The sequence below is a fragment of the Oncorhynchus mykiss genome, chromosome 17, assembly GCF_057628025.1.
Source record: "Oncorhynchus mykiss isolate SJ-2025 chromosome 17, ASM5762802v1, whole genome shotgun sequence".
NCBI classification, from domain to species: Eukaryota; Metazoa; Chordata; class Actinopteri; order Salmoniformes; family Salmonidae; genus Oncorhynchus; species Oncorhynchus mykiss.
This window is the reverse complement of record NC_143038.1, coordinates 12546535-12558920: the sequence shown is the minus strand read 5'-3', so window position 1 is coordinate 12558920 and position 12386 is coordinate 12546535. Positions and strand designations below refer to the sequence as shown.

Here is a 12386-nt window from a genome sequence, read left to right as displayed (position 1 = left end):
CGTATATACATGTGTGGTGTGTGTGTGTGTGTGTGTGGGTATATACATGTGTGGTGTATGTGTGTGTGTGTGTGTGGGTATATACATGTGTGGTGTATGTGTGTGTGTGTGTGGGGGGGTATATACATGTGTGGTGTATGTGTGTGTGTGGGTATATACATGTGTGGTGTATGTGTGTGTGTGTGTGGGTATATACATGTGTGGTGTATGTGTGTGTGTCAGAGGAGCTTGACGAGTAAGATAAAAAATAATATGTATATAGTGTGTGTGTGTGTGTGTGTGTGTGTGTGTTGGCAAATGTCTGTGTGTGTGGCCTGCACAGACACATGTAATGGCACAAACCCTACCCCATCACAATAACCACACTTATGAGAATTGGGAGCAACGTCATCAGCATCACCAATGGACAGCAAAAAGCAAGTAATTGTGTGTTTGTGCATGCCCATAGGCCCACGTGTGTGTACGTGTGTGTACGTGTGCGTGTTTATCCCCTTGTGCATGCATGTGTCCGTCGTCTCCATACCACGGTCTGGAAGCAGGAGTGGAGTGAGGTGAGGAAGGGTGGTTTGTCCTGCTGGGCCAGGACTCTCTTCTCTATCATGGTACACTCCACATCATCATCTTGGATCACCACGTCCTTCTTCAGGATCTTGATGGCGTACAACTCCTCTGTGGGCTTCATCTCTGCCAGAATCACCTACGACACAGGTACACGAGAGGTCAAAGGTGAGAAAGAAGGCTTCTAAATAGGGCGGCTTAACGCGGATAGTAATGTTATTAACGCAACTGTTTTGTTGTTACTGTATGCTTATTACTCAACTGACGCGTGGACATACTCATTTATTCACGGTGTGCTACATCGAGATACGGACTGTCTAAACCGAAACATTGCACTCATTCATTATTACGACTCTGTTTTGTGCCAATTATGGATGTGGCCAAGTCCTGGATTTTGCTCACGTACACCAACATAGATCTTACTCAATTTCAGATTTGTCCGATAGAGAACATCCCCGTGGTACACAGGACATTCAACATGACAAGTTGGGTAAGCTGATTTTAGAAGCCAATAACAATAACTTGTGACAAATCATCGTGGGGCGGCTTCCCAAACACAGAACAAGCCAGATGGACACTAAAAAGCAAGATCAATGGAGAATCTTCAATGAAAGTGCTTTTCTGTCCAGGACCAGGCTTAATCTGTGTCCGGGAAACTACCACTTCACCTCCTTAATAAAACAAGTCCTGGGCTCACCTTGCCGAAGCTGCCTTTCCCCAGCACGGCCAGGAAGTTGAAGTCGGTGAGTTTGACAGAGTCCAGGTTGTTAGAGGGCAGATTGGACCTGCTGTCATCTGATGGAGCGATCACCTTCTTAGTACCAGGGCCCAGCTTAGCTTTCTATGTTCGGTGAGGAGAGGGGAACGGCGTGAGACACACACACACACGACGCACCCACACACACTGCTGTGCGGCCTTATGTAACGCAATTCAAAAATTATTTAAAAAAATATATATTCATTTTGGAGGAGATGGAACACAGACAGAAGGTATAAAACAGTAAATATGGAATGACAGTACAGACGTTGAATACTCCTGACTTTGTCATAATGCTAACCTATTACGGTAAAATAACTCATTTTTGTGGAGTTACAAGAAACCCTTCGGTCAAAACGTTGAAATTCATTTGAAGACATTTGAATGAATTACTGTCAAACCCCTCCGTGATAATGCATTGTCATGGGTCAATGTGCCATTCCATCAGTATGTCCACCACATGCTCTTACAAAGCTTCAAAGCTCGTCAAGTCATGCTTGGTTTAGAATCAGAGCAAGACGGTAAACTCTCCTGGCCTCGAACACACACATGCACTACACCCATTTTCACACCCTCTTGCGACCTCCATTTTCTCCGGAGGCATATTCCTTCTGTTTTCCAGGCAGTGGGAACATGTGACAGTGTCACAACGACCTGGGTGTCATCCTCATTCTTCACCCTTACTCACAGGTGTCAAATCTCTCTTTTGCACACACACACACACACACACACACACACACTCAAGAGCCTGGGCCTAATCGAGCAGCTGGCACAGTCATGTTAAACCTGGTCCACACTACAGCTCATCTTGTCTGTCTAGTACACTGGACAGGCTGGCAGCCACGCACATTACAAACTACACACAACAATAAAGCAGCCCATTTGTGTAGAACATACGACAATCCAAATAAACTGAACCAAAGACATTTGATCCCATTGGAATCTGTCCAATAAATTGACACTTCACGTGTGTGAGGTTCTCCGTGTCAATCTACTGCTGTTTCCCCTTGGTTGTTCATGGCTAGGCGAGGTGTAAGAAACTGGTCAGGCGGCTTTAGTTTGGTTAATGTATGCGTCTGCATACAAGTCCAGATAAATACTAGCCCCTCGCCTTCTTCTCTTCATGTAGATCTGACAGGATTTGATAGGCATATGCAAAAGGTTATAGCTCCACCCTGCCCTCTGATAGGCTAGGTGAAGACTTTGCTATATTGCTTACACCGTTCCACTGATGGCATATTCAGACAGGTGTCTATGCTACAGTGGCTAGGGGTTGTTTAGTGGGCGGGCCTAGAAATAGCTTGTAAGGTATAGGCAGCACACGATTGGGCTATGCAGACCACAGCACACCTATAAGCGAAGCCAACGAGGAGAAGAGACTCGCAAAAGCCGCCTTACTTCCTCTCAGACGCACCTGAACTTGGTTGGCTTTGTCCTTTGCCTGCAACCATAGCAGTGGAGAGGTGAATGGAGAACGGCTGACAGCTGAGACACAGCCATACTTTCAGAAGCACTACCATACAGACATGTTTTATGTCAGGAGCACAGTCACTCGTAACACTAACGCATTGACAACACAGATATTTTATCTCAGCAGCACAGTCGCTCATAACACTATGACAACACAGACACATTTCATCTCAGGAGCACAGTCGCTCATATCACTATGACAACAGACACATTTTATCCCAGGATCACAGCCACTCATATCACTATGAAAACAGACACATTTTATCCCAGGATCACAGTCACTCATATCACTATGACAACAGACACATTTTATCCCAGGAGCACAGTCACTCAGATCACTATGACAACACAGACACATTTTATCCCAGGAGCACAGTCTCTCATAACACTAACGCATAGACAACACAGACACATTTATTTCAGGAGCACAGTCGCTCATACTGGTTTTACAATGAAGTGCTATGGTGGCATCTAGTGGTAACTGGTGGAGACAACTTGAGGGACAACGCCAACTATAGCTTTCTTATTACGTTTCATTATGGGGTACTGTATGTAGATTGATAAGGAAAATAAGACCGTAACGTAATAAAATGTGGAAGGGAAGGGGTCTGAATATCTTCTGAATGCACTGTAAATTGTGCTGTATTCGATTCACTGCACCTACATGCAATGCATTTTAAAACCTGGCATGATACTGCCCTCTTGTGGATCTGCGATGAGCAACGTGATCGAATTCAACTTATCAAATCAAGTTTATTGGTCCCGTACACAGTTTAGAAGCTGTGTTAGCGGGTTCAACGAAATGCTTGTGTCTATAAAGATATAGTAAAAGCCACGTTATGGCCCTATAAAATCAACACTGAACAAATGGAGACGGGCCTAACTAACTGTGCTGTCCATCTTTGTTTTGACCTCTCATTGCTGTAGGCACACAGCTTAACTTCCACCCCTGTACAGACCAAGCATCCAAAAATAACCTATAGGCCACAAAGTAGGAAGATGAAAATATGACCAGATAGTGATGAAAAGTTTGATGACAGACACAGACAGACATCATAGACAGACAGAGCATGCTCAGACAACCAGACAACATACACAGACAGACTGAACGACAACCAGACAACATACACAGACAGACTGAACGACAAACGTTATAATGTAGCCAGACAGACTGAACGACAAAAGTTATAATGTAGCCAGACAGACATGGACGGGAAACATTTACTAACAATCTCCTTCCAACCAGTTATAACCCAATGAGGAGTCCCACCCCCCTTTTTTGACTACAGTATCCATGGACACCCCCTACCCAGTTGAGGAAGGAATAGGTCCCATGTGGCTCAGTTGGTAGAGCATGGCGTTTGCAACGCCAGGGTTGTGGATTCGATTCCCGCGGGGGACCAGAAAGGGGGAAAAAAAGTATGAAAATGTATGAATTCACTACTGTAAGTATCTCTGGATAAGAGCGCCTGCTAAATGACCAAAAAATGAATAATAAAGAAGAGTGTCCTGGTAGACGAGAAAATAAAGAGGGGGAGGGAGCAAGAAGAATAATAACAGAGTGTGTCGTGTATGTGGGAGGTGGGTTGGCTGCAATGTCCCTGTAATGAACAGGCACTGAAACATGTATCTATCGACACACACTTCTGTCCTTGGGGTCTACAGAGGTTATTGCATGTTTTCCTATTGGATGATATAATGAGGCTGTAGCCCTGTAGGACACTTATTTTCAGCATCTTGCATTGGCATGCTATCCTATTTTATTGTGGAAGTAGCCTACCTGCACGCATATAGTTCCATAAACACCATCTTTGTAGTGGATAATATTTATATAAAGAAATTCAGGCACATTTCCCTTCCAGCTTGATAGCTTTACACTTGGTTTTCTCAACAAAATACAAGGCTATTTACAGCTCCACACAATGATTTATGAGAGCAATTCCTGCTATCTGATGGCTCTTGTTCTTGCGCTAATTCCAACCCCACACTGAGAACAAATTGTTAGTAAACTGGATCTATTTGCAGTAGCCTTAAACCACGTACAAATGATCAGAGCGGAAGAGAGTGAGAAAGCGAGTGATTGGACACAAAGGAGGTAGATAAAAAGAGGAAGACAAAAGAGGAACAGAGGCGAGGAAAGGAGACAGCGGAAGGGAGGAGGAGAGCGAGGAGAGGAGCAGAGGAGAGGAGAGGATACCTTTAGGAAGTGATAGTTAATTTGGCAATCCTGGAAGAGAGGGAGAGAGACGGGGGGAATAGGGAGGAGAGAAACTCAGGCATTAGATTTGACAAGACAAAGGGTGGGCATCTCGAGGTCTCACAGAGCACAGATGAGAGGAGGGAGAGTTACGGAGAGGGAGAAAAAGGAAGAGAGAGAAGGGCAGGGAGACAGTGAGGGGGGAGACAGGGGAAGAGAGATAGGGAGAAACAGGAAAAGGGAGGAAGAGACAGACAGAAAGAGAAAGAGGGAGAGCTATTTTCTTGGACAGACAGACACAGTAGCTACTGTATATAACAACAGGAAGTGACCTCAGCCCATTAACTCCTGACCTCTCGTACATACGAGCCAAAGCAAGAATGATCTTTTACAATGCACCTACATTTGTGAAAGACATGGAATAAATATTGCCTAATGCCAGACATACCAACCTTAAGATATCTTGTCAGTGGGCCACAGAAATAGACCAACTAGACAGGATTACAATTAAGTCCTATTGACAGGAACTTCTTGAGCCCTCACACTCTCTAGCTCACATTGCTTCATATGTCTAGCCTGGTAACCCATGGCAATCCAAGCACACACAGCACGTCGGAATACCAAAGGGTTGTTCATTTGAAATAAATGAGGGGGAAAAAAACACAAACCAAAGAGTACTTGAATAAGAGACGTGCTGCAATTCAGTTAGCGTCCAAAAAATGGCATCCTATTCCCTATCTAGTGCACTACTTTTGACCAGGGCCAATAGGGCTCTGTTAAATGTGCTCTGGTCAAAAGTAGTGCACTATGTCGGGAATAGGGTGCCATTTGGGACCTAACCACTGTATTTGGCTCTCTTTAAGACATCAAAATGGCTGTGTAGATTAAGGACACACAAACAGGTATATAAGTCTTCCCTTCTCCCTTTATCAACTTAGAAGTGTTCACAACAGACACTGCTTGTTTTTGACAAAAGTTAGAAGCTTATGTGTGTGAGCGTGTGTGTGTATCATAAGTGCAAAAAGTCATCAACTCGGGAATTTCGTATATTTTTTCCCACCCAATTTAAACGAAAATCCAATAACAGGGTAACAATTTTAGTTGATTTCACGTTTAATTCACGTTAGCTGACAACTCAACCAAATGCAAATAAAAAATAAACATTGAACTCAAAAACGGCCTATAAAGTCCTATTATAATGTATGTGCAACAACTCTCCACAGGGTCTCAAACAATCTCCAACTAGAATAATGACTAGCTGTCTGTATTGTGAGGGTAGAGGACAGTTGTCTGTGTTATCAATAGGAGATCCTGCTCTGTCTGTTGTGCTGTGGATGACGTGGGACGTGTATAACAGGTGGGGGTCAAATAGAGAGAGGGAGAGAGACAGATGGAGAGAGCGAGAGAAAGAGAGATAGAGAGAGTGTGTGTTTGTGTGAGAGAGATAGCGAGAGAGAGAACCTGACAGGTCCCGTATCACTGAGTACAGGAGTGGAGGGAGATGTGTTGTCTGCCTGGGGGAGTGTTTGTGTATTAGGGGAAAGGGGGTGGGGTCTGCCTAAAGAGTGTGTGTGTGTCAATGGGGGTCATTGGTGTGTGTTTGGATGTGTGTGAGTGCATCTACCTATCTATGTGTGTGTGTGTGTGTGTGAGGGTAGCTGATAGTTGCTATGACGACTGCAAACCAGCAGGGTGCCGTTGCTATGACTCCCTCCACTCTAACCCCTCCATCCCTCCACTCTAACCCCTCCATCCCGCCACTCTAACCCCTCCACTCTACCCCCTCCACTCTACCCCCTTCACCCCCTCCACACTACCCCCTTCACCCCCTCCACACTACCCCTTCACTCTACCCCCTTCACCACTCCACTCTACCCCCTTCATCCCTCCACTCTACCCCCTTCATCCCTCCACTCTACCCCCTTCATCCCTCCCCTCTAACGGCTCCATTCTAACCACTCCACTCCACTAACCTCTCTAACAGTTCTAGAATGAACATCTAATGTAGAGGTGGTTTGAGTAAAAACATTTTTATTTAAACGTTCTCAATATAAACCCAAATTGAAACGGTTTAGAAATAATAATGGACCTACATTCAAACAGTTTCTTGACTGTCCAGCTTGCTAATAATCACTAGTCAGTCAGGGAGCATTGAAAATTCCAAAAACGATAGAGAATTATTTCATGCAAATTTTTACGGCAAGGAAATGTATATATATTTTTAAATCACTGTGGCCTTCGGGACCACGTTAAAGACTGAATGCGGCCCCAGGGGCAAAATGAGTGACATCCCTGATCTACTGCCCGTAAGACAAGTGGTGGATATCTTTCTATCCACATCACTCAATCAATTACGGAGCTTTTGGAATAGAATTCAAATATAAATCTCAAACTGATATTCTCAGGAGTGACGGACTAACCCTTCCAGCCCAAATCCATGTTCGTGCTGATGAACTGACAGCTTTACAGTGACACCAGTCTGAGTTACCACTGATTCTAAAACAGCGGTCAAAGGTCAAGTCCTACCATATTCTATAAGCCTGTATCTACAAAGCTGGATAAACTAGTGTATTGGAGGAAGAGAAATAGACCACCCCACCTGTGAGCCACCCAGAGTAATTAACGAGGCAGCCTCTCATTGGGTGCCTAAGGCAGACGAGAAGCGCAACAGAGTTTTAATTAACAGCCCTGTTTCCATAGAGAATCCATGACCCTTTTATGTCCAGATGCTCCAGAACACACAATGCTTACGGTCTGGAGGGGGATGGTGGCCATTTTGAAATGCAAATATATTTGTCATGGAGAAGGGCCAAATTCAATTATGCCAGTTTAATGTGGTTGTGGAGTGGCTTTGGAAGAAGCTCAGGGACTTAATATGATTAATTCACTTAGTCATGGTCACATGTAGATATAATAAACATGAAAAAAAAACCACAACTGTTACTGCATGAAACACTAGGATGAAACGGAAGTCATTCATACAAACTACCAGGCAAATATGTAATAAAATCCCAGAATGTTGGATGAAAGCAGGATGGGCTACAATAACTAAAAGACATTAGGGTTAATATGTTCCCCAGTCCTGTCTCTGAGGCCTCACCTCAAACTTCTGTCGGAGCTCCTCGTTTCCGTCATCCTCCTCTGAGATGGGCACGTTGTAGTACTCGCCCTCCTCTTGGTTCAACATCTTGTACCTGAGAGAGAGAGAAATCATTTGTATTTCAATTATGATTGTTGACAAAAAAAAACAAACATAGATGTGAATCCAAGCACAGAGACCCAGCTTGCTATTTATAGTCCAGTAGATAAGTGTTAAAAGTAACAGAATGTTTCTAAGAGCATAAAAACATCTCAACAGCCTATAAAACTGGGAAAAAAAAAAAGAGAGAGATGTTCAACCCGGAGACAAAAAGCTAGGTATAGAGCGGCCACTAGCTTACGTCTCCGCATCACTTCCTGCATCACTTCATTCCTCTATCACACTCTACCTCCTGATTCATACCCACTTGGCCCAGACGCATTGTTCATTACAAAGCAACAGTCCCTTCAGCTCCAGTCCCACTGGGCCAGAATTATCCTTGTGTTGGCGGTGCTCATGAAACACATCCCTATTTATGACCCACGGCCGTTAGAGGGCACCGAGACGTGGAGATAAAGTTCACTGTTGCTGTTGTGATTAATGATCGGTTTGTACCAGACTGATATATAAGGGACTACAGCGCCAAGAGGCTCTGTGATGATGACAAACAATGACATGAAATGCAGGTAAGTTGAAAAGAAGGGACTAATTATCATGATTTATCACTGCTCTTTCCAAATAGAAACCGCAATAAAACATATCAGACGACAGCTGTTACTGCTTCCAACGGGAAACCAGGACCAATTAAATGAAGTATATGTTCATTAAGATCCCTTCTTGACTATTAACTTAACGACTGCTACTCTTCCTGTAGTCTACATAAAACACAATACAAAAAAAATGAGATGCAATGCCCTCTGTAATTATTGAGACAGTGAAGCAGTGTTTAGTCTTCTGGCTCTATACTCCAAAAGATTTGATTTGAAATTAAAACTATGATTATGAAGTTAAAGTGCAGACTGTCAGCTTTCACTTGAGGCTTTTGTCATCGATATCGAGTGAACCGCTTAGAAATTTCAGCACTTTTTGTACATAGTGTCCCCCATTTTATGGGAGCAAAAGTATTGGGACAAATTCTGAATGAATCGTCAATATTGATGAGTGAGAAAGTTATACAAATATCATACCCCCAAAACATGCTAACCTCTCACCATTACAATAACAGGGGAGGTTAGCATTATATCTCATACCCCCAAGACATGCTAACCTCTCATAATCACAATAACTGGGGAGGTTAGCATCTTTTTGGGGGTATGACATTTGTGCGTCTATCACTTTCTCAGTCATCATTATTCACGATACATCCAGGATGATCTGTAATCATGGTAGCGTCCACATTAATGTAGAAGTGTTAAGAAACATATTCTATTCTTATTGATAATAAAAGTGACCCCAAAAGTACACAATACTTGGGCAGAAAATAATCTGAAACACAACCAAAGCAAACAGCAAATGCATCCAACAAAATTGTCAAGTCACCAGCTTGATGTAGTCATTGCGTGCTATGAACATGGGACCAAATTCTGAATTTTTAACTACTTTAATACACGTGAATTTGTCCCAATACTTCTGTTCCCCTAAAATGGAGGTCCAAAAAGTGCTGTCATTTCTAAACGGTTCATCCGGTATGGATGAAAATACCCTCAAATTAAAACTGACAGACGGCACTTTACCCTCATAGTCAATGTTTGATTTCAAATCCAAAGTTTTGAAGTAAAGAGCCAAAAGAACAAATAATGCTTCACTGTCCCAATAATTATGGCAGGCACTGTATATTCCCTACCAGATAGAGGAACACTGCATTGGAATGTCATCTAATGTTGTACTTACCAGCCACACACAGGCGATTTGATCAGCTCTGACACGCCGAAGGACAGGGAGCCCATGAAGTCGTTCCTGGTGGTCCGGTCCCAGTCCCACACCTCCACAGACAGCCTGCGGTCCTTGTCTGTAGGCTTCAGCTTGCTGGAATAACACACAGACATATGTACAGGGTTAATTATAATGACTACATTACCCATAATACACAAACGTGAAAGGGACCTAACACTGTGCCCAGGGGTACACCTCAACTCACAATATGAAAGACTCATTCCAGGTGGGGTTGAGGTTGGCGCGGATGGTCTTGGTCTTCTTCTTGGTCTCATTCTTGGGGTCTGGGATGAGCTTGAGCTTGACGTAAGGGTCAGACGAGCCGTTGGGGTCCATGGGGATCAGATTTCGCCCTTCGCCCACTGATGGAGAAACAACAGGGGGAAATGTTGATTTTGAACTAATACATGGTACAGTGGTACAGGTGACATTACTGCTTGTTCAGTGGATTACTTTGAGAAAAGTTAGTGTTCTTTATACAGTTGCCTTGTAACACCATGATGGATTTAATAACGGACATGGCATTTCAACAATCAGGGGACATTTTATAAAAAATACAGTATGTGTATTGTTGTTACTATTTCAGTAGTAACAACCTCCCTGTGGTCCTGTATTTAGCCATGTACAGTAAACAGCGCCTAGACACGGACATTAGCACCCCATTAGCACTCTGGCTCCTAGAGCCATGGAGCACAGCCAACCACTTGACATTATGCAGGGCATCGCCACCGGAGACCGACCCACTGAACGCCTGACTGGCCAGGCAAGCCCTTAAGCCCAGGAGACAGCTTCTCATGTGGTCCTGTCAATCAAATGCTGGCCCTGACACAGGGGCTGTTGATTATAATGCTAGATTGACCTTTGACTCGGAACGAGAGCAGGTAAGCTACGAGAGTAAAACGGCATAACGGATGCCATTTTGGCACTCTGTGTTGATAGGGTACAGTAGAGTAATAGATTAGAGTCTTTATTATCCCAGAGGGGCAAACCACTTTGCAGCACATAATAAAAACACAATGAACACATGACAATAAATACACACAAAAAATATATATACAGCAATATGTACACAGGAAGTAGACCTCTAAACCAGGCATGAATAGTGTCAGTCCATACCTAACAGTAGAGTACTACAGCTTATTGAGAAAGCTGATAGCAGCTGGCATGAAGGAGAGTTTTGACCTGTTTGTTCTACACTTAGAGTGCCTGTATCTTCGCTTTGAGGGAAGCAACAGAATTTCAGCAAACAGGGGATGCTGGGAGTCCCAATTAATAAATAAATAAAATGTAAGATATAGTAATTATATTAAGCTATAGTAGTTATTTTACCTAAATACATTTTAAACTATAAGTAATTATATTTCCCTCACAACGCCAAACGTACTGAAAATGAATCCATATCGTATCAGCCATTGATAGTATATATATACATAACAAAGGGGCTACATTTGTTGCCTCTGGGATTGTCATTTGAGAGAGAATTAAGTTACGAGACAATTCGATAAGCCATGTGCAAATAAGCTTTTAACTTTTTTTCTGTCTGTTCTTCCCTGCTTGCACCTGTGCTGGGGGATTTGGGGGGTTAATGTCGTTTGGATAGCGGGTGATGGAGTATGCTGTCAGAGGTGAGAGAGGGCTGGAGGGTTAGAACGCTTCATTGGGAGAGACAGGGGCTCCGTCCCAAATGTCTCCCTATGCTTTACATAGTGCACTACTTTAGACCAGAGCCCATACAGGGAATAGGGGTGCCATTTGGGACTCAGAGCAGAAGCTATTCTTCCTGGGGTCCAAACAGGGTTAAAACAGTTACATCACAACAGCAGCCTACACCATAAATAAAACAATATATCCTACCAGACATTATTACATCACAACAACAGCCTACACCATAAATAAAACAATATATCATACCAGACATTATTACATCACAACAGCAGCCTACACCATAAATAAAACAATATATCATACCAGACATTATTACATCACAACAGCAGCCTACACCATAAATAAAACAATATATCATACCAGACATTATTACATCACAACAACAGCCTACACCATAAATAAAACAATATATCATACCAGACATTATTACATCACAACAGCAGCCTACACCATAAATAAAACAATATATCATACCAGACATTATTACATCACAACAGCAGCCTACACCATAAATAAAACAATATATCATACCAGACATTATTACATCACAACAACAGCCTACACCATAAATAAAACAATATATCATACCCGACATTATTACATCACAACAGCAGCCTACACCATAAATAAAACAATATATCATACCAGACATTATTACATCACAACAGCAGCCTACACCATAAATAAAACAATATATCCTACCAGACATTATTACATCACAACAGCAG

At 42.9% G+C, this 12386-nt stretch overlaps 1 protein-coding gene across 3 annotated transcripts in view; it reads right to left on the bottom strand.

Moving 5' to 3' along the window:
- The window catches only part of LOC110493701 (protein kinase C alpha type), a 221728-nt gene that overhangs the window by 47139 nt on the left and 162203 nt on the right, over positions 1-12386 (bottom strand). The window contains exons 6-11 of one of the 3 annotated variants that reach the window (XM_036949696.2): positions 10199-10355; positions 9952-10086; positions 8083-8176; positions 2730-2756; positions 1256-1399; positions 524-697 (exon numbers count right to left, since the gene is read on the bottom strand). In XM_036949696.2, the coding sequence (XP_036805591.1) occupies positions 524-697; positions 1256-1399; positions 2730-2756; positions 8083-8176; positions 9952-10086; positions 10199-10355 (731 nt within the window). Of the gene's footprint in view, positions 1-523; positions 698-1255; positions 1400-2729; positions 2757-4982; positions 5013-8082; positions 8177-9951; positions 10087-10198; positions 10356-12386 lie in introns of all 3 variants that reach the window. The other 2 variants (XM_090204820.1, XM_036949697.2) reach the window with 2 other exon arrangements.